Here is a 23,341-nt window from a genome sequence, read left to right on the forward strand (position 1 = left end):
TGACAGTGCGGCACTCCCTCAGTACTGACCCTCTGACAGTGCGGCACTCCCTCAGTACTGACCCTCTGACAGTGCGGCACTCCCTCAGTACTGACCCCCTGACAGTGCGGCACTCCCTCAGTACTGACCCTCTGACAGTGCGGCACTCCCTCAGTACTGGCCCTCTGACAGTGCAGCACTCCCTCAGTACTGACCCTCTGACAGTGCGGCACTCCCTCAGTACTGACCCTCTGACAGTGCGGCACTCCCTCAGTACTGACCCTCTGACAATGCAGCACTCCCTCAGCACTGACCCTCTGACAGTGCAGCACTCCCTCAGCACTGACCCTCTGACAGTGCGGCACTCCCTCAGTACTGACCCTCTGACAGTGCGGCACTCCCTCAGTACTGACCCTCTGACAGTGCGGCACTCCCTCAGTACTGACCCCCTGACAGTGCCGCACTCCCTCAGTACTGACCCTCTGACAGTGTGGTACTCCCTCAGTACTGACCCTCTGACAGTGCGGCACTCCCTCAGTACTGACCCTCTGACAGTGCGGCACTCCCTCAGTACTGACCCTCTGACAGTGCGGCACTCCCTCAGTACTGACCCTCTGACAGTGCCGCACTCCCTCAGTGTTGACCCTCTGACAGTGCGGCACTCCCTCAGTACTGACCCTCTGACAGTGCGGCACTCCCTCAGTACTGACCCTCTGACAGTGCGGCACTCCCTCAGTACTGACCCCCTGACAGTGCCGCACTCCCTCAGTACTGACCCTCTGACAGTGTGGTACTCCCTCAGTACTGACCCTCTGACAGTGCGGCACTCCCTCAGTACTGACCCTCTGACAGTGCGGCACTCCCTCAGTACTGACCCTCTGACAGTGCGGCACTCCCTCAGTACTGACCCTCTGACAGTGCCGCACTCCCTCAGTGTTGACCCTCTGACAGTGCGGCACTCCCTCAGTACTGACCCCCTGACAGTGCGGCACTCCCTCAGTACTGACCCCCTGACAGTGCGGCACTCCCTCAGTACTGACCCCCTGACAGTGCCGCACTCCCTCAGTACTGACCCTCTGACAGTGCGGCACTCCCTCAGTACTGACCCTCTGACAGTGCGGCACTCCCTCAGCACTGACCCTCTGACAGTGCCGCACTCCCTCAGTGTTGACCCTCTGACAGTGCGGCACTCCCTCAGCACTGACCCTCTGACAGTGCGGCACTCCCTCAGCACTGACCCTCTGACAGTGCGGCACTCCCTCAGCACTGACCCTCTGACAGTGCGGCACTCCCTCAGTGCTGACCCTCTGACAGTGCAGCACTCCCTCAGCACTGACCCTCTGACAGTGCGGCACTCCCTCAGCACTGACCCTCTGACAGCACGTCCCTCCCTCAGCAACACATTCACAGTAACTTCATTGCAGTGTTAATGTAAGTCTACGCGTGACGAATAAATAAACTTGAACTTTTCTTATCCAGACTGGATTTATATTTACAACCTTCTGACTCCTCGTTAAACAGGATTCAGAAAGGGCCCACATTTGCTGAACAAACTGATTAACATAAATTAACCACACAGACTCCGAGCTGGAAAAACAGGTTTGAGACGAACGGACAGTCTGGTGACGCAGGCAGAGAGAGAGAGAGAGACGCACAGGCAGAGAGAGAGAGAGAGAGGCGCGCAGGCAGAGAGAGAGAGAGAGAGGCGCGCAGGCAGAGAGAGAGGCGCGCAGGCAGAGAGAGAGAGGCGCGCAGGCAGAGAGAGAGAGAGAGAGAGGCGCGCAGGCAGAGAGAGAGAGAGAGAGGCGCGCAGGCAGAGAGAGAGAGAGAGGCGCGCAGGCAGAGAGAGAGAGAGAGGTGCGCAGGCAGAGAGAGAGAGGCGCGCAGGCAGAGAGAGAGAGAGGCGCGCAGGCAGAGAGAGAGAGAGAGAGGGAGGCGCGCAGGCAGAGAGAGAGAGAGAGAGAGGCACAGGCAGACAGAGAGAGAGGCACAGGCAGACAGAGAGAGAGGCACAGGCAGACAGAGAGAGAGGCACAGGCAGACAGAGAGAGAGGCACAGGCAGACAGAGAGAGGCACAGGCAGACAGAGAGAGGCACAGGCAGAGAGAGAGAGAGGCACAGGCAGACAGAGAGAGAGAGAGAGGCACAGGCAGACAGAGAGAGAGAGAGAGGCACAGGCAGACAGAGAGAGAGAGAGGCACAGGCAGACAGAGAGAGAGAGAGGCACAGGCAGACAGAGAGAGAGAGAGGCACAGGCAGACAGAGAGAGAGAGAGAGACACAGGCAGACAGAGAGAGAGAGAGGCACAGGCAGACAGAGAGAGAGAGAGGCACAGGCAGACAGACAGAGAGAGAGAGAGGCACAGGCAGACAGACAGAGAGAGAGAGAGGCACAGGCAGACAGAGAGAGAGAGAGAGGCACAGGCAGACAGAGAGAGAGAGAGAGGCACAGGCAGACAAAGAGAGAGAGAGGCACAGGCAGACAAAGAGAGAGAGAGAGGTACAGGCAGACACAGAGAGAGAGAGAGGCAGACAGAGAGAGAGAGAGAGGCACAGGCAGACAGAGAGAGAGAGAGGGGCACAGGCAGACAGAGAGAGAGAGGCACAGGCAGACAGAGAGAGAGAGAGGCACAGGCAGACAGAGAGAGAGAGAGAGAGAGGGGCACAGGCAGACAGAGAGAGAGAGAGGGGCACAGGCAGACAGAGAGAGAGAGAGGGGCACAGGCAGACAGAGAGAGAGGGGCACAGGCAGACAGAGAGAGAGGGGTACAGGCAGACAGAGAGAGAGAGAGAGAGGCACAGGCAGACAGAGAGAGAGAGAGAGGCACAGGCAGACAGAGAGAGAGAGAGGCACAGGCAGACAGAGAGAGAGAGAGAGAGGTACAGGCAGACAGAGAGAGGCACAGGCAGACAGAGAGAGAGAGGCACAGGCAGACAGAGAGAGAAGTACAGGCAGACACAGAGAGAGAGAGGCACAGGCAGACACAGAGAGAGAGAGGCACAGGCAGACAGAGAGAGAGAGGCACAGGCAGACAGAGAGAGAGGTACAGGCAGACAGAGAGAGAGAGGCACAGGCAGACAGAGAGAGAGAGAGGCACAGGCAGACAGAGAGAGAGGTACAGGCAGACACAGAGAGACCTTACCAAGTGAAGAACAGCCCCAGCTGACAGTTAGGCTGGAAGAATCGGCTTTCCAGGAAGTTGAGCTGATTGTAGAAGGAGATCAGCAGCTCGATCCCCAACACGTTGCGGCTTGGTGTGCGAATAGCCTGTGGAGGGGAGAGAGCTCAATCAATGGGCAAGACACACAGAGCAGGCACTGGCAGGGGAGGGGCACCTCATCCTGGCCAGATAAACTCCAGGCTATTGCTCAAACTGTGGGCCTGGAAAATAGAAATGATTCAAACTGCGGAGGTCATCATTTCTCGGGAAATGTCAGGGAGTTTGAAGCAGGCTGCCCGGGAGCAGCTTCGGAGCTCCTGCTGGAGCAGCAGCAGATTCACTGCCTGGGGAGGGGACACAATCAGGCCAAAAACAGCACTAGAATCCAAAAGTTGTAAATGTATTTGTCTCCATTCGATGAGCTGAGTTGGAGTCAGTCATGGTGGAGTAGTTAGTGTTCCTGCTGCTGAACCCATCACTCAGGGAGGGGACATTTAAATGTCACCTGGGAAAGATAGCATCATGGGACACCTAGCAGGCCATTCAACCCAACCAGACTATCCCAGTGTTTATGGTCCACCTGAAACTCCTCCCAATCTACTTCATCTCCCCCCATCCCGATATCTCTCTATTCTCTGTGTTTATCCAGCTTCCCCCCTTAAATGCATCAACAATGCAGTGTCCTCGGCCCAAACATCTTCACCTGTTTCCATCACAAAGTCAGAAGTGGGGACGTTCACTGATGACTGCACAATGTTCAGAACCATTTGCGATTCCTCAGATACTGAAGCAGTCCATGTCCAAATGCAGCAAGATCTGGATAATATCCAGGCTCAGGCTGACAAGTAACATTCGCACGACACAAGCGCCAGGGACTGACCATCCCCAACAAGTGAGAATCTAATCAACACCTTTGACATTCCATGGCATTACCATCACTGAATCACCCACTAACAAACTGGGGGTTACCATTGACCAGAAACTGAAGTGGACTAGCCATACAAGCACTGTGGCTACCAGGGCAAGTCAAAGGGCTAGGAATCCTGTGGCAAATAACTCACTTCCTGACACCTCAAATCTGTCCTCATGCCTATGTAATTACCTTCTGTTTCACTCCAGAACACTAGTGAGAGACTCCAGTTTCTCGCCCTCAAACTGAAGTTAAAATTCAAGCATGCTATGATCACTCTTCCCTCGGAGAACCCTTTACTACAAGATAAAAGCAAAATACCGCAGATGCTGGAATCTGAAACAAAAAACAGAAAATGCTGGAAAATCTCAGCAGGTCTGACAGCATCTGTGGGGTGAGGATTGAGCCAACGTTTTGAGTCTGGATGACCGTTCGGACGAAGGGTCATCCAGACTCGAAACATTGGCTCTATTTTACACTCGATGAACATTTAGAGGGTGCATGGGAGAGCTGATAGAGGCAATGAAAACTCATGATAAGATGCAAGTTGAAGAATCAAGAGTCAGGAATATGGGGGAAACAGACTTCCCCACTTTTATATTCCATTCCCCTTACAGTAATGGCCAACGTTTCATTTGCCTTCCTAATCACAAAAGGCAGAACTGGATAGATTCTTGATAAGCAAAGGGGTGAAAGGTTATTGTGGGGGTGGGGTTGAGGTTACAATCAGATCAGCCATGACGTTATTGAACGGAGGGCGGAGCAGGCTGGAGGGGCCATGCGGCCTACTGATATTTCTTATGTATTTAACCTTTGTCCTCATGAAAACTATTGTTTTGGGGAAGGTAACAAATTATTTCCAACACAAACAGCCTGGAACTCCAGGCTCCTCCAGGGGGGGCAGGGGAGACACAAGCAGATGTAACAGAACACCCAGTCAGACACTGGATGAAGAGCAGAGGCCTTGCACGTACAAAACACCCAATACAACGCGCTCCCCATCAGGAATCCCACCTGCCGCATGTCCATCACATCCAGGATCTTATCTTCGTACTCTGCTGGATCCTCACTGTAGTGTTCCTGAATTAAATCCTGTGGAACAGAGGAGAACCCAAAGCATTTAGAGCTTGCACTGGAGACCTGACAGAGGCAATGAAAACTCATAGCAGAATGCAAGTTATTAAAGAATTGAAACTTATTGACCCCTCAGCGCCAGCCTTGGTGCCCAGTTTATACTGGAATACTTTTCCGTCAGTAAGGAATAATCTCCATGGTAACAACTGATCATTTACAAGTCTCTAACCTGTGACAGAAATGACCCCGTCTCTATCACCAGCCCCTCCCGCTGCCCCCAGGCGAAAGATCACTCTGACTAATCAACAGCTCGTTACAAACTCGTGTTGTCCACACTAAGCAGCAGAGTAATGTTCGCTGATAAAAATCTTCTGTTATTCATTCACGTGACAGGGTCAGCAGCTCCAGACACATCCCAGAAACATATCGTATGTATTCTAACTCAAATACATACGACCACTTCCATCTAGGAGGCCAAGGACAGCAGATACCCGTGAACATTACCACTATCTTGCAAGTTCCCCTCAAAGAACAGTACAGCACAGGAAACAGGCCCTTCGGCCCTCCAAGCCTGTGCCGTTCCTTGGTCCAACTAGACCAATCGTTTGTATCCCTCCATTCCCAGGCTGCTCATGTGACTATCCAGGTAAGTCTTAAACGATGTCAGCGTGCCTGCCTCCACCACCCTACTTGGCAGCGCATTCCACGCCCCCACCACCCTCTGTGTAAAAAACATCCCTCTAATATCTGAGTTATACTTCACCCCTCTCACCTTGAGCCCGTGACCCCTCGTGAACGTCACTTCTGATCTGGGAAAAAGCTTCCCACCGTTCACCCTATCTATCCCCTTCATAATCTTGTACACCTCTATTAGATCTCCCCTCATTCTCCGTCTTTCCAGGGAGAACAACCCCAGTTTACCGAATCTCTCCTCATAGCTAAGACCCTCCATACCAGGCAACATCCTGGTAAACCTCCTCTGTACTCTCTCTAACGCCTCCACGTCCTTCTGGTAGTGCGGCGACCAGAACTGGACGCAGTACTCCAAATGTCGCCTAACCAGCGTTCTATACAGCTGCATCATCAGACTCCAGCTTTTATACTCTATACCCCGTCCTATAAAGGCAAGCATACCATATGCCTTCTTCACCACCTTCTCCACCTGTGTTGCCACCTTCAAGGATTTGTGGACTTGCACACCTAGGTCCCTCTGTGTTTCTATACTCCTGATGACTCTGCCATTTATTGTATAACTCCTCCCTACATTACTTCTTCCAAAATGCATCACTTCGCATTTATCCGGATTAAATTCCATCTGCCACCTCTCCGCCCAATTTTCCAGCCTATCTATATCCTGCTGTCTTGCCCGACAATGCTCTTCGCTATCCGCAAGTCCAGCCATCTTCGTGTCATCCGCAAACTTGCTGATTACACCAGTTACACCTTCTTCCAAATCATTTATATATATCACAAATAGCAGAAGTCCCAGTACAGAGCCCTGCGGAACACCACTGGTAACTTAGAAACCCTACAGCACAGAAATAGGCCATTCGGCCCATCGAGTCTGCACCGACCACAATCCCACTCAGGCCCTACCTCCATATCCCTACATATTTACCCACTAATCCCTCTAACCTACGGATCCCGGGACACTAAGGGCAATTTTAGCATGGCCAATCAACCTAACCCACACAGCTTTGGACTGTGGGAGGAAACCAGAGCACCTGGAGGAAACCCACGCAGACACGAGGAGAATGTGCAAACTCCACACAGACAGTGACCCAAGCCGGGAATCGAACCCAGGTCCCTGGAGCTGTGAAGCAGCAGTGCTAACCACTGTGCTACCATGCCGCCCTTTTTCCGGCTGGAGGTCTATGACCTCCAGCCGGAAAAAGACCCTTCGACCACTACCCTCTGTCTCCTATGGCCAAGCCAGTTCTCCACCCATCTAGCCACTTCTCCTTGTATCCCATGAGCCTTAACCTTCTTAACCAACCTGCCATGTGGGACTTAGTCAAATGCCTTACTGAAATCCATATAGACAACATCCACGGCCCTTCCTTCATCAACCGTTTTTGTCACTTCCTCAAAAAACTCCACCAAATTTGTAAGGCACGACCTCCCTCTTACAAAACCATGCTGCCTGTCACTAATGAGATTGTTCCTTTCTAAATGCACATACATCGTGTCTCTAAGAATCCTCTCCAACAACTTCCCTCCAAGCCACTCTCCATCCTGATTTGGAAATATATCGGCCGTTCCTTCGCAGTCGCTGGGTCAAAATCCTGGAATTCCCTCCCTAACGGCATTGTGGGTCAACCCACAGCACATGGACTGCAGCGATTCAAGAAGGCAGCTCACCACCACCTTCTCAAGGATAACCAGGGATGGGCAATAAATGCTGGCCCAGCCAGCGACACCCACGTCCCACAAATGAATAAAAACTGTGGATTGAGGGAGAGATCAGTCTCCGAGGTCCAATGTGACAGACAGCAGTTACAGAGCTCCTCCCCTGCAGAGCGCCTTTAGTAGAGTCAACCAACCCAGAATGCTTCACTGCTGCATTAACAAAGTATTCTTGCTGAAATATATTACCCGCAACTAAATCACACAAACATTTCCCCCACTTCCAATCATCTTTGTTTCATCCCTAGTTCTCATTTAATGTTTATCAAATTTCATTTTTGGATAACAGCATCAAAGCTCCCTGCGTGCACACACTCCCAGCAAATAACCAGCTCCCAGCCAATGATCAGACTGGGTTTAAAGCCTGACACTGGCAATCAGTCTGTGCTGTGGGGGGGGTGCTGCACTTTCTGGGACTGTGCTGCTCACATTAGACACAGTACGAAGGGCATTCCTGCCTTCTCAGAGTGACACCAGCAGGGAGTTCTCTCCCCACCAAAGTTATTGTTTTTAAAAAGTCAGATAATAGTGTTTGTGGGATCTTGCTGTGTGCCTATTGCTGCCATAATTCCTACACTACAACAGAGTACACGTCAGGTACTTTGGGATGTCCGGAGATGGTAAAAGGTGCTAAAGAAATGCAGAACCTCATTTTGAGTTTTGATATGAAATCAAGTACAAGAATGTAGTTGCCCATGAACCCTGTGTGTGATAGCCAATGCCATTCAGCCTTTACCTTGATGGGCGTCACAAAATCAACTTCCTTTGTTTCTTTCAATCCCAGTGGGATTAGGGGAAAGCACAGTGCGTCCCTGCAAAAAGAAAAGTCACGGCAAATTGTCACAGGCAGACTCCAGCGAGTTTATAAACTGTCCACATCAGCCAAACACTGACTCAAATCCCAAAAGGTCCCAGAGCGAGGCGACTTCACAATACAAATCCCACAGCAAGATTTCAAAGTGGAATGGTCCCTATGGCCAAACAGATCAGTGTGGTTTGTGAGGGAGGGACTGGAAAGAGGAAATTATCATATAAACCAATAGGATTTCCAAAATGGATTTGAGATTAAGTAGCTCTCATTTCCCTGGATCTTATTGAAAGGTTAGAACATAGAACATAGAAAGCCACAGCACAAACAGGCCCTTCGGCCCACAAGTTGCGCCGATCACATCCCCACCTCTAGTCCTATCTATAGCCCTCAATCCCATTAAATCCCATGTACTCATCCAGAAGTCTCTTAAAAGACCCCAACGAGTTTGCCTCCACCACCACCGACGTCAGCCGATTCCACTCACCCACCACCCTGAGTGAAAAACTTACCCCTGACATCTCCTCTGTACCTACCCCCCAGCACCTTAAACCTGTGTCCTCTCGTAGCAACCATTTCAGCCCTTGGAAATAGCCTCTGAGAGTCTACCCTATCCAGACCTCTCAACATCTTGTAAACCTCTATCAGGTCACCTCTCATCCTTCGTCTCTCCAGGGAGAAGAGACCAAGCTCCCTCAACCTATCCTCATAAGGCATGCCCCCCAATCCAGGCAACATCCTTGTAAATCTCCTCTGCACCCTTTCAATGGCTTCAACATCTTTCCTGTAATGAGGTGACCAGAACTGCGCGCAGTACTCCAAGTGGGGTCTAACCAGGGTCCTATAAAGCTGCAGCATTATCTCCCGACTCCTAAACTCAATCCCTCGATTAATGAAGGCTAGTACGCCGTACGCCTTCTTGACCGCATCCTCCACCTGCGAGGCCGATTTAAGAGTCCTATGGACCCGGACCCCAAGGTCCTTCTGATCCTCTACACTGCTAAGAATGGTACCCTTCATATTATACTGCTGCTTCATCCCATTGGATCTGCCAAAATGGAAAGGTTAAAGCTGCAGAATCAGACGCGAGGGCAGAAGGTTACCTCAAAGCACAAAGGTGACAGCTTTGGCCGCAGGGGCCTCAGAGAATGCGCAAGATAGAGCAAAAGGGAAAATAAGCAAGTCTTTGCAGCAACAGGAGAAATCTAGACAGAGTTAGTGGCAGAGACACAATGAGGGTTTTCATCACATTATCTCACTGAATTTGAACAAGGTTGAGTTACACTGAATGGACCAGGAGTGCAGCCAGTACATTCCAGTCAAACTGCCTGGGAGACTGGTACACAGACACTCTTTGTCCATGGCACTGACTGAAAGCATCTCTCCCCACCAGCTCACAATCCGCTTCCACTCCCTATTTAATACCTTGCTTGAATTGACATTTGTTATCACCTTGAACACCCCCCTCACCCTGCTCATTTTCCTTACCCTCTCCCCACCCTCCCCCCTTTTCGCTTGTGCATGCCTACTGGTTTTCACTGACAGGGAAGGGCTTGCCAGCGAGCCATTTGGAGTTACGCTGCCCTCAGTGGGGTCACAGCAGTGATGTAACTGGGTGAAAAATCTAGAGATAGGCATTTAGACCATGACCGATGGGGAGGATCATGTTAACCACCCAATGCTCCCATTGAAAGGTGAGCCTGGACAAGGACTCGGTGAGTGCAGAGCTGAAAGGCCCAATTGTTGAACAGCCCAATTTTCACAATGTTCCCTAAAGCGACGTGCCAGTTGGGCAGGACAGAGAAAGTAAAGGGACATTATCCCCGGATCAAGAATGTCTCCCTGGAATGAGGTGTGAAACAGCACCCAGCACCATTGTCCCAGTGAAAGACAAAATACTCAGGAGCGAACAAGCAGCACGTTCGAGATTGGGGCCGAAACATCAGTGTTAGTTAACAGGGGAAATATAGAGCAATGGAACAGCATTGGCTAATCCCCCAACCGGCACATCTTTCAGACTGTCGGAGAAAACAGGAGGAAACCCACTCAGACACGGGGAGAACGCGCAGACTCTGCACAGACCCAAGCCGGGAATCGAAGCCTGGTCCCTGGTGCTGAGAAGCAGCAGTGCTAACCACTGTGTCAACCCATAAATACACGACAGGCTGTGAAAGAGCAGACGACACTTGCTGGCAGGGTGTTGGGGAGACAGGATTTACACACCGTGGTGACGGGGAATCTGTGAACCTGCAGAATCCGCCTGGAGAAATGGAAAAAGGGATTCCCAGGAAATTGGAACAGGGGAGGGAGAGTGGCCAGAATTTCTGTTTCAATCTTCACAACAGGTCAGTGAAGCCTGAGAATCAAGCCCGGGCCACACAAACAGCTACTTGTGGGTTTTAATCCGGGTACCACCCCTCTCCTCCCCCCCATCCTGGACCCCAACAACCCAGACCACCCCCCCAACTGGTAGAGACTCCCTGGACCCCCACACTCCAGGGACAGCCCAGACAGTTGGGGGGGGGGGCACTTGATAAAAACAATGCCTCTGCCTGATGTTGGGGGACTCACTTTTCATTCTGATAGACCTCTACAGAGCCATTTAACCCTTCGAGCTCCTCCTTCAGCAACTGCAAGTTGGAGTTGACAAAACTCAGCTCAAGCATCACCATATCGCGTATCTTGCTGTTGTCAGTCGCTCTGTAAGATAAAGACCAATATGTCAAGCTCTCAGCCTGTTCCAGTTATAACTACAGCAAGACAGACATCCCAGACTCTCCAACCTTCCCCATCACTCACTGGGTACAGATTCCAGATCTTCTGTGCTCATCCAGGCAGGAGAGAGCGCGAGAGAGCGCGAGAGAGCGCGAGAGAGCGCGAGAGAGCGCGAGAGAGCGCGAGAGAGCGCGAGAGAGAGCGAGAGAGAGCGAGAGAGAGCGAGAGAGAGCGAGAGAGAGCGAGAGAGAGCGAGAGAGAGCGAGAGAGAGCGAGAGAGAGCGAGAGAGAGAGCGAGAGAGAGCGAGACAAAGTATCCCTGCCAAGAATATTAACAAAAGATAAATAAATTACAGATCTTTACGATGCAGAAGGAGGCCGTTCAGCCCATCCAATCTGCATGTCTCTCTGAAAGGGCATTCCATCTAGATCCACTGCCCTGTCTTATCCCTGTAACCTTGCACATTTTTCAGACAGCAATCCAATTCCCTTTTGAATATCTCAATGGAACCTGCCTCCACCACCCTCTCAGAAACCTCGTTCCAGACTCCAACCACCCTCTGGGTAAAAAAAAGAATTCCTCACATCATTTTCACTCCTTTGCCCATTATTTTAAATCTGTGCCCTCTAGTTCTGGATGTACTCCTGAGTGGGAACAGTTTCTCACTATTTACACTGTCCATACCCCTCAAGATCTTGAATTAAGTCTCCTCTCAGCCTTCTTTTAGGTTTTTTTGGGTTTTGGCATCTTGAAGGAATGCATAGGTGCTGTACAGAGTTTGAAGGAGGGCTGTGATCACAGAACTGGACAGTTTCTTCTTAAACCCCCACCCCAAAATCTACTGCACGAGAGGAGAAATGGAAATGGAAATACAAATACAATCCAAAAGGAGGATGAGTATTAGTGAGACTGTGTGACATACAGAGCCACTCCCAGATCAAAACACTGCATTGCTAAACCAGTAAGAAGTCTTACAACACCAGGTTAAAGTCCAACAGGTTTATTTGGTATCAGATACGCTGCAGGAAAGGGTGTCCCGAAGCATGGTACATTGGGAAAACCATGCAGGCGCTACAATAACAGATGAATGAACACCACTCGACAATCACCAGGCAAGACTGTTCTCTTCCTGTTGGGCAACACTTCAGCGGTCACGGGCATTCGGCCTCTGATCTTCGGGTAAGCGTTCTCCAAGGCGGCCTTCACGACACACGACAACACAGAGTCGCTGAGCAGAGACTGAAAGCCAAGTTCCGCATACATGAGGACGGCCTTCACCGGGATCTTGGGTTCATGTCGCTCTGTAACCCCCACAACTTGTCTGGGCTTGCAAACTCTCACTAACTGTCCTGGCTGGAGACAATACACATCTCTTTAACCTGTGCTTAACCCTCTCTCCACTCACATTGTCTGTACCTTTAAGACTTGATTACCTGTAAAGACTCGTATTCCAACCATTATTTTGTAAATTGAGTTTGTGCCTTTATATGCCCTGTTTGTGAACAGAACTCCCACTCACCTGATGAAGGAGCAGCGCTCCGAAAGCTTGTGTGGCTTTTGCTACCAAATAAACCTGTTGGACTTTAACCTGGTGTTGTGAGACTTCTTACTGTGTTTACCCAAGTTCAACACCGGCATTTCCACATCATTGCTAAACCAGAGCAGTAAGTGAGACATCACACTGACAACTCCAGAGGGTAACAGGCCGGACAGATACACTGGCACTAGCCCACATCTGGAAGCTTACAAAGGCTTTGAGGCAAGATGGAGTGTGGACAGGCTATTAAACTGCAGAGGCATTACACCATCCATTACGAGGGATCACTGGACAGTGATCAGGGCCAGGAACCCTGGCTGATTTCCCCCCTCTCTCTCTAGTCCAGGGATCACTGGACCTGTGTGCCTCTGCCAGGTTCCCTTTGCTTCACGTTTTGCCAAACCGGTTGTCATAGAAATCATAGAAACCCTACAGTGCAGAAAGAGGCCATTCGGCCCATCGAGTCTGCACCGACCACAATCCCACCCAGGCCCTACCCCCATATCCTTACACATTTACCCACTAATCCCTCTAACCTACACATCTCAGGACACTAAGGGGCAATTTTAACATGGCCAATCAACCTAACCCGCACATCTTTGGACTGTGGGAGGAAACCGGAGCACCCGGAGGAAACCCACGCAGACACGAGGAGAATGTGCAAACTCCACACAGACATTGACCTGAGCCTGGAATCAAACCCAGGTCCCTGGAGCTGTGAAGCAGCAGTGCTAACCACTGTGCTACCGTGCCGGTTGTAAACCTGGGTGACATGTCACATGGCGAGGGGACAAGATGTCTGTTCAATGAAACGTTAATTTATTGAAATGAGGTTCCTGACATTTCTGGAACCTCGTTACACCAAGCCAGAGTTAATGGCCGGAATTTTCCAGATCTTCCCACCAGTGGGATTGTCCACTAATGTGGACAGAGATTGCAATTGGGGGGGAATTCCAACCAACGTTCTGAGTTCAATATGAAACTTCTGTGGAAATAAGGAGTTCTGAAGGAGAAAGATCCAGCATTTTTAGCATCTGCAATATTTTGTTTCCAGTCTGGGTAATAGCTGACTGCAGAGAAAGGCGTGAAATGTGGGGGAGCTTTTACACTCGAGTTAGAGGATGGAATATTTTGCAGGACGTTGTGAATGACCAAGAAACAATGAGATGTGTTTCTATAGCAAGGGAGCGGGGGTAGGGAATGTTACCTATGGGACTGTAGCCAATGAGAGTCCATCCCTAAAGGTAGAATAGGGAACAGGAAAGGAATTGTAATCCTGGGAGCGGATCATGGAGCCCCACTCTCCCAAAACAGCAGCTTTAAGTGACAGTTTCCTGGTATCCAGGGATTTAAAGGTGGGCATTTGCTCCGTTACTGCCGGTTGGCAGAGTGTAGCCAGGGAGTGAGGTCAGTACATTGGCTGGCTTTGAGCTTCAGCAAGCTGAACAATGGGACAACATGTGCGCAGCTCGAGAACCGAGTGTTCCCAATGTCGGCACAAACTTCGACACCTCTTTGAATTGAAGTACAGAACATCACTGGACATTTACCATGGGCTGGGACAGGCACTCTGAGTCAGACAGGACTCCATGTCTTGGAGCAAGGACACAGTGGGGAGGGCAAGAGAGAGGGAGGTGTCGCAATGTTAATGTAAGACTACTTGTGACTAATAAACAAACTAAAACTTGAGAGAGAGGTTGAAAGAAAGGTGGGAGGTGGGGGCGGGGAGGGTGTAAGTGACCAAAGCAAAGTAGACACAGACAGGACTCACCGCAGTAGATTCTCTGCCCCAGCTCGTAGCCGCATTGCTTTGATGATCTGCTGATTGAGGCTGACTCTCTGACTCTGCAGTTTGCTCCGAGCAGTGTGTGCGTACGGGTTACACCCCTGAAAATAAAGCAGGACTGAATGAGGATCAGAATGGAGATGGGAAGAGGAGATGGCTGTCAATGGGCAAGGCAGGGTGAGGGTCTGCCTTTTCCTCCTCTCTCCTTCCGGAGCTGCTCACACACGGATTACTGAGTGAGTTTACCCTCAGTGACCCCTGTCTGAAAAGGCAAAGTGAGTTCAACTATAACCAAAAATACAAACTCAGCCCAGAACAAAGTTTCAAAGTTTATTTATTGTCACAAGTAGGCTCACATTAACATTGCAATGAAGTTACTGTGCAAGTCCCCTAAGTTGCCACACTCCGGCACCTGTTCAGGTACACGGAGGAAGAATTTAGCATGGCCAACGCACCTAACCAGCACGTCTTTCGACTGTGGGAGGAAACCGGAGAAAACCCACACAGACATGGGGAGAACATGCAGACTCCGCACAGACAGCGATCCAAGCTGGGAATTGAACCTGGGTCCCTGGTGTTGTGAGGCAGCAGTGCTAACCACTGTGTCACCCGTTCAAACAAAGAATTTGAACAAAGAGTTCAAGTGAGGAGACAAAGATAATTAGAACTACTCCACTGTCTGGCCTGTCACCAGATAAAAATCAGCAGCACAGAAGATAGGAGTAGGCCATTCATTTTGATCATGGCTGATTATCAAATTCAATATCCTGATTTCCCCGTCCCCCCATATCTTTTGATTGCTTTAGTCCCAAGAGCTGTATCTAATTTCTTCTTGAAATCAGACAAGGTTTTGGCTTCTACTCTGTGGTAGTGAATGCCAGATTCATCACCCTCTGGGTGAAGAAATTTCTCCTCACCACAGTCCTAAAAAGGTTTATTCCTTATCCTCAAACTATGATCCCCCAGTTCTGGACTCCCCCATCATTGGGAACATTCTGAATCCACCCTGTTTAATCAAGTTAGGATTTTATAAGTTTCTATGAGATCCCCTCTCACTCTTCTAAACTCTAGTGAATATAATCCTAACCGACTTAGTCTCTCTCATATGGCAGGCCTGCCATCCCAGGAATCGGCCTGGTAAACCTTCGCTGTGCTTCCTCCAGTATTGGCTCCAGGAGGCAAGAAAGGCTAACTTTTAAGTACCTTTCATAGAAGAGCTGCCGAGACATCTCAGACCCACAGAAGCATTGTCGAAGGGCTGTCCCTGTTGTAATGTAGGAAACTTGGTGACAAATTCCCATAAACAGCAATGTGATAATGACTGGGTAAATTAGTATGTGGCCTCTGCAACAGGTCGATGTGGTTTAACCTCCTTGCTCTTATACACATGCCCCGACTGATAAAGCCCAGGATACTCTATGCTCAATTAACTGCTCTCAACCTGCCCTGCCACCTTCAATGACTTGTGTACCGATACGCACAGGTCTCTGCTCCTGCACACCCACTTTGGAATTGTACCCCCTATTCTTTTTTTTTTAATTGTCTCTCCATGCTCTGTTACCCTTCAAAAATCCTCCAGCAATTTAAAACACAATTTTCCCTGAACAAATCCATGCTGGCTTTCCTTAATTAACCCACATTTGTCCATGTAACTATTAGCCCTGTCCTGAATTAATATTTCTAGAACTTTCCTCATCGCTGAAGTTAAACTGATTGCCCTGTAGTTAGAACATAGAAAACATAGTTGCTGGGTTTATCTTTACACCTTTCTTTAAACAAGGGTATAAGGTTTGCAATTCTCCAGTTGTCTGGGACCACCCTGTGTCGAGAATCATAGAATCCCTAAAGTACAGAAGGAGGCCAGTCAGTCCATCAAGCCTGCACTGACAACAATTCTACCCTATCCCCGTAACATTACATGTTTACCCTGCTAATCTCCCCGAAACTAGGGTCAGTTTAGCATGGCCAATCCACCTAACTCACACATCTTTCGGACTGTGGGAGGAAACCGGAGCATCCGGAGGAAACCCACGCAGACTTGGGGAGAATGTGCAAACTCCACACAGACAGTGACCCAAGCCGGGAATCGAACCCGGGTCCCTGGTGCTGTGAGGCAGCAGTGCTAACCGCTGTGCCACCGTGCCTCCGGGAATCGAACCCGGGTCCCTGGTGCTGTGAGGCAGCAGCGCTAACCACTGTGCCACCGTACCACCCGTCCAAGAGAAACAGAAACTTGATCATCAGTGCCTCTGCAATTTCCATTCTCACTTCTGTTACCAGGGGAACTCAGTCGATGAGCCCACAAGGAGATCAGTGAGTCCCCATGGAACACATGGGGGTTTAATCATCCCCGCTCCCTCCCCCCCAGGACAATGGGACTGTCTCCGTATCTTTATGTGGAGATGCCGGCGTTGGACTGGGGTAAACACAGTATGTTTAAAACTGACTGGCATTCGGCCTCTGATATTCGGGTAAGCGTTCTCCAAGGCGGCCTTCGCGACACACGACGGCGCAGAGTCGCTGAGCAGAAACTGATAGCCAAGTTCCGCACACACGAGGACGGCCTCAACCGGGATATTGGGTTCATGTCACACTATTTGTAACCCCCACAGAGTTTCACTGGCTGTCCTGTCTGGAGACAATACACATCTTTTTAGCCTGTCTTGATGCTCTCTCCACTCACGTTGTTTTGTTTCTTAAAGACTTGATTAGTTGTAAGTATTCGCATTCCAACCATTATTCATGTAAATTGAGTCTGTGTCTTTATATGCTCTGTTTGTGAACAGAATTCCCACTCACTTGAAGAAGGGGCTTGGAGCTCCGAAAGCTTGTGTGGCTTTTGCTACCAAATAAACCTGTTGGACTTTAACCTGGTGTTGTTAAACTTCTTTCCGTATCTTTACCCATGGCCTCATCTCCATTGCTTGTGGGGTCTGGTCGAGGGGGCGTGTAACAGATCAGTGAATACCTCTTCTGTGAAGAGTGTCGAAGAGCTGCTACAGGGGACTCATTCTCAATCCGAGAAACTCAAACTGCACCAAGAACTGCTCAAAGTCCAATCCAGCATCCCACTAGGTGGTCTGCCAATGACTCCTGGTCACAACTCTGCCACAGTATCTACATGCTCTGCGACAGCGGGAATGTGAGGGACACACATGAAGGATCAAAGGCAACAGATCCATCAGCAAAATAAACACCCCCATTAAAAACAAAAGCAGGGATCTCATCAGTGACTGTAATAAGCAGCTGGAGCTGGGTGGAAAATGACCTTGAGTTGTACTCTAGGGAGAACACAAGGGAACTGCAGACACCACAGAAAGCCTGCCTGTCACGCCACAACTGTTATTGAACCCACAGTGGAGGAGTTGAGCAAAGCTGTTGACTGGCTTGTCAGAATGGGGATCCCGAGACACACCAGGCAATGCTCACAGCACTGACCCCATGGCACAAATCTTGCTGTGGGTTTCCACTCCATCTGACGAAGGAGCAGCACTCCGAAAGTTAATGGTATTTGCTACCAAATAAACCTCTTGGACTTTAACCTGGTGTTGTTAAAACTGTTACAAATCTTGCTGCACAGAGGACAGTGAAATAACTCCTCAGAGGCTGGTGTCCCTTCATTTACCAACTCGATTCCACACTGAGTATGCAGAGTAAGAAGTTTCACAACACCAGGCTAAAGTCCAACAGGTTTATTTGGTAGCAAGAGCTTTTGGAGCGCTGCCCCTTCATCAGGTGAGTGGGATCTCCATCAAGGACGGTCACCTCAGCACTTCACTGTACCGCGAGCCCACGGATAACCTCACGATGCTCCACTTCTCCAGCTTCCACCCTAAACACGTTAAAGAAGCCATCCCCTACGGACAAGCCCTCCGAATACACAGGATCTGCTCGGATGAGGAGGATCGCAACAGACACCTCCAGACGCTGAAAGACGCCCTCATAAGAACAGGATATGGCGCTCGACTCATCGATCGACAGTTCCGACGCGCCACAGCGAAAAACCGCACCGACCTCCTCAGAAGACAAACACGGGACACAGCGGACAGAGTACCCTCTGTCGTCCAGTACTCCCCCGGAGCGGAGAAACTATGACATCTTCTCCGGAGCCTTCAACATGTCATTGATGAACAAAGAACAAAGAAAATTACAGCACAGGAACAGGCCCTTCGGCCCTCCAAGCCTGCACCGACCATGCTGCCTGACTTAACTAAAACCTCCTACGCTTCCGGGGACCATATCCCTCTATTCCCATCTCATTCATGTACTTGTCAAGACGCCCCTTAAAAGTCACTACCGTATCCGCTTCCACTGCCTCCCCCGACAACGAGTTCTAGGCACCCACCACTCTGTAAAAAATCTGCCTCATACATCTCTTAAAACTTGCCCCTCGCACCTTAAACCTGTGCTCCCTAGTAATTGACTCTTCCACCCTGGGAAAAAGCTTCTGACTATCCACTCTGTCCATGCCTCTCATAATCTTGTAGACTTCTATCAGGTCGCCCCTCAACCTCCGTCGTTCCAGTGAGAACAAACCAATTTTCTCCAACCTCTCCTCATAGCTAATACCCTCCATACCAGGCAACATCCTGGTAAATCTTTTCTGTACCCTCTCCAAAGCCTCCACATCCTTCTGGTAGTGTGGCGACCAGAATTGAACACTATATTCCAAGTGCAGCCTCACTAAGGTTCTATAAAGCTGCAACATGACTTGCCAATTTCTAAACTCAATACCCTGGCCGATGAAGACAAGCATGCCGTATGTCTTCTTGACTACCCTCTCCATCTGTATTGCCACTTTCAGTGACCTGTGTACCTGTACACCTAGATCCCTTTGCTTATCAATACTCTTAAGGGTTCTGCCATTTACTGTATATTTCCTATCTGTATTAGACCTTCCAAAATGCATTACCTCACATTTGTCCGGATTAAGCTCCATCTGCCATCTCTCCGCCCACGTCTCCAACTGATCCACCAGGTACACAGTACGTACTCTTGCGACTTGGCCAACGTTGTCTACCTGATACGCTGCAGGAAAGGATGTCCCGAGGCATGGTACATTGGGGAGACCATGCAGACGCTACAACAACGGATGAATGGACTCCGCTCGACAATCTGGTCGCCTCATTACAGGAAGGATGTGGAAAAGATTGAAAGGGTGCAGAGATTTACAAGGATGTTGCCTGGATTGAGTGGCACGCCTTATGAGGATAGGCTGAGGGAGCTCGGTCTTTTCCCCTTGGAGAGACGTAGGATGAGAGGAGACCTAATAGAGGTATAGATCGGGTGGACTCTCAGAAGCTTTTTCCCAGGGTGGAAATGGCTGCTACGAGAGGACACAGGTTTAAGGTGCTGGGGGGGTAAGTACAGGGGAAATGTTAGGGGGAAGTTTTTCACACAGAGGGTGGTGGACAAGTGGAATCGGCTGCCGTCAGTGGTGGTGGAGGCAAACTCAATAGGGTCTTTTAAGAGACTCCTGGATGAGTACATGGGACTTAATAGGATGAAGGGTTATAGGTAGGCCTAAAAGGTAGGGATATGTTTGGCACAACTTGTCGGGCTGAAGGGCCTGTTTTGTGCTGTGGTTTTTCTATGTTTTTAATCACCAGGCAAGAGTGTTCTCTTCCTGTTGGGGAACACTTCAGCAGTCACAGGGTATTTGGCCTCTGATCTTCGGGTAAGCGTTCTCCAAGACAGCCTTCACGACAACGCAGAATCGCTGAGCAGAAACTGATAGCCAAGTTCTGCACGCATGAGGACGGCCTCAAGTCACACTATCTGTAACCCCCCCATGACTTACAAAATCTCACTTACTGTCCTGGCTTAAGACAATTCATACCTCTTTAATCCTCTCTCCACTCGCATTGTCTGCATCGGTAAAGACTTGATAATGGATGGGATGCGAGTCTTAACAGGTAATCTTGTAATTGATAAAAGCAAATTACTGCGGATGCTGGAATCGGAAACCAAAAGAGAAAATGCTGGAAAATCTCAGCAGGTCTGGCAGCATCTGTAAGGAGAGAAAAGAGCTGACGTTTCAAGTCCAGATGCTTTGACAAAGGGCCGTCTGAACTCGAACTGTGTAATTGAGTTTGTGTCTATATATGTCCTGTTTGTGAACCCAACTCCCACTCACCTGATGAAGGAGCAGCGCTCCAAAAGCTCGTGCGACCAAATAAACCTGGTGTTGTGAGACTTCACACTGTGCCCACCCCAGTCCAACGCCAGCATCTCCACATCATGGCTGACCGAGTGTACTTCAGCCAAGCAGTCAGAATCAGGAGTGCCAGTGGCCCGGATACAGATGGGGCTCCCTGGGCAGCTTCCAGTAGCCAACGACACGGCTCGTTGAGGTCATTACAGGTGGCAATGTGCTGTCCAGTTCATCCCAGCCTGTGTCTTTTCACCACGTTTAAAAACAATGGCAGTTTCTATTTCTCTTGCTCTGATCAGACATTCAGACCCCATGTATAAAAATTCAGCAGGTTACTTGGACAAGAGATTTTAGCTTCAAAGTTAATGAAAACATTTATTTGAAATTAATATTAAAAGGTCTAAAATAATGATAAACATTTCCAATTTTGCGGTCCAATTTGTATCAAGATATGAAATTTTGCCTGATCTGACCCGAATACAGTCTCAGGTCAAACAACTTGCATTTATATAGCACCTTTAAACGTATTGAAATGCCCCCAAGAGCATTAGAAAACAGTACGACACCAAGTCACACACGGAGATAATAGGACCAAAAGGAGCATCCTCAAGGAGTACAGTGAGGTAGGGAGAGGCCCGGGGGAGGAATTCCAGCATTTAGGACCCAGGTAATTGAAAGCAGAGTCACTGATGGAGGAGTGATTAGAATCAGGGATACTCAGGGGGAACGCTATAGTTAAGAAAGCCCACCAATGCCTCTACTTTCTCAGAAGACTAAGGAAATTTGGCATGTCTGCTACAACTCTCAGCAACTTTTACAGATGCACCATAGAAAGCATTCTTTCTGGTTGTATCACAGCTTGGTATGGGCTCCTGCTCTGCCCAAGATCCAAGGAACTACAAAAGGTTGTGAATGTAGCCCAATCCAAACCAGCCTCCCATCTATTGACTCTATCTACACTTCCCGCTGCCTCAGCAAAGCAGCCAGCATAATTAAGGACCCCACGCACCCCGGACATTCTCTCTTCCACCTTCTTCCTTCGGGAAAAAGATACAAAAGTCTGAGGTCACGTACCAACCGACCCAAGAACAGCTTCTTCCCTGCTGTCATCAGACTTTTGAATGGACCTACAATGTGTACACATTGTCTGTACCTTTAAGACTTGATTACCTGTAAAGACTCGCATTCCAACCATTATTTTGTAAATGGAGTTTGGGTCTTTATATGCCCTGTTTGTGAACAGAACTCCCACTTACCTGACGAAGGAGAGGCCCTCCGAAAGCTTGTGGCTTTTGCTACCAAATAAACCTGTTGGACTTTAACTTGGTGTTGTGAGACTTCTTACTGTGTTTACCCCAGTCCAACGCCGGCATCTCCACATCATGTCTACTCCAGGAACACAGGAGGTTTCTGTTGGTTTGGCCTCAAACAGATGAGCTTCTCATTCTCATATTGCTGTCTGGGGGAGCTTGCTATGAGTAAACTGGTTGCTGCGTTTCCTACATTACAGCAGTGATTACACTTCAAGTATTTCATTGGCTGCCAAGCACTTTTGGACATTGAGGATGTGAAAGGCACCATAGAAATGAAAACTTTTGAGGTGCAGGATTATTACTTTGGCTTCATTGAGGCTACTTGTCCCATGAACAGTGGAGACAGCATATCCAATCCTAAAGGCATTAGGAAGGAGTTGATATTTTTAGCTCATGATCTTGTGTGACTCACTCCACCCTATAGCATGTGTGAGACGTAATCTCCGGGTGTGTGTAACTAAAAGCGGGATCCTTCTGTGTAATCACATTCCAACAGAGGACAGGGCAGGCCATGATGCAGCTTAGGGTCAATGCCCCAATGCCCCTCCCAGGCACAGTCAGCCTGGTGCTCAGCAGGGGCAGGTCTAAAGCCCAGATCATTCTCACCAGAAAAGGGAATTGGACAAATGCCTGTATCTTGTTTTTCATTCTCTGGACCTGATCATCTCCTTCTCAAACCATTGCAATCTGTGCGCTTAAGAGGCTCCCACAGTGTTTTTGGGTAAATATTTTTTGGGGGGGGGGGGGGTGCGGGGGGAATGCATAGCTCTGGCCGGGGGGTGGGGGGGATTAATTGGAAAGCTTTTTGAAAAAGCCAGCGCAATGAGTGTGCAATGAGCCAAATGGCCTCCTCCAAAAATCAGATCGGAAAGGACACTTTCAGAGGGCGGGGCAGTGGATGGTCTGGAGCTGTTAAATTACACACACCAAACCTGGCAGCCAACTACATAGAGATTAGACCAGAGGGCCAAAGTCTTGGTCAAAGGAGCAAGTTTTAAGGAATATCTTCGAGACCCTGTAGCACTACATTCTGCACTCTCTCCTTTCCTTCTCTATGAGCGGTATGCTTTGTCTGTATAGCGCACAAGAAACAATATTTTTCATTGCATTTTGATACATGTGACAATAATAAATCAAATCAAAAGGAGGGTAGAGAATGTACATGGGGGTGAATTCCCAAGCTCAAGGCCCAAATAGATGGAGACACAAAGCAAATCAGGGATGTGGTGTAAAGTTCTGAGTGTCCTCAGCGTAACAGAACCCTCGTGGATCCCTAAGCCCATCTCGTGGGGATTGAAACATCAGCTGGTGTTAGTGTACACACAGCTCAGCCCCACTCCCAAGTGGTAAGCAATGACAACTTCACAGAGACCCCCTCGTCCTGACATGGCCACAGGCAGTGAGCTGAATACCAACATGTAGTGTTCAAAAGATATTCAAAAACTTCAATTAACCATTAGATTAATCCCCACGTCACACATTCCAGCTATAAATGCAG

At 49.4% G+C, this 23,341-nt stretch overlaps 1 protein-coding gene across 1 annotated transcript in view; it reads right to left on the reverse strand.

Annotated features, from left to right (window-relative positions):
* The window catches only part of LOC144492445 (rhophilin-2-like), a 62,226-nt gene that overhangs the window by 27,220 nt on the left and 11,665 nt on the right, over positions 1 to 23,341 (reverse strand). Inside the window, exons 2-6 of the mRNA XM_078210467.1 lie at positions 14,362 to 14,477; positions 10,909 to 11,037; positions 8,266 to 8,341; positions 5,064 to 5,141; positions 3,122 to 3,246 (exon numbers count right to left, since the gene is read on the reverse strand). Coding sequence (XP_078066593.1) covers positions 3,122 to 3,246; positions 5,064 to 5,141; positions 8,266 to 8,341; positions 10,909 to 11,037; positions 14,362 to 14,477 — 524 coding nt within the window. The remainder of the gene's footprint in view (positions 1 to 3,121; positions 3,247 to 5,063; positions 5,142 to 8,265; positions 8,342 to 10,908; positions 11,038 to 14,361; positions 14,478 to 23,341) is intronic.

The sequence above is a fragment of the Mustelus asterias genome, chromosome 4 (genome assembly GCF_964213995.1).
Source record: "Mustelus asterias chromosome 4, sMusAst1.hap1.1, whole genome shotgun sequence".
Taxonomy (NCBI): Eukaryota; Metazoa; Chordata; class Chondrichthyes; order Carcharhiniformes; family Triakidae; genus Mustelus; species Mustelus asterias.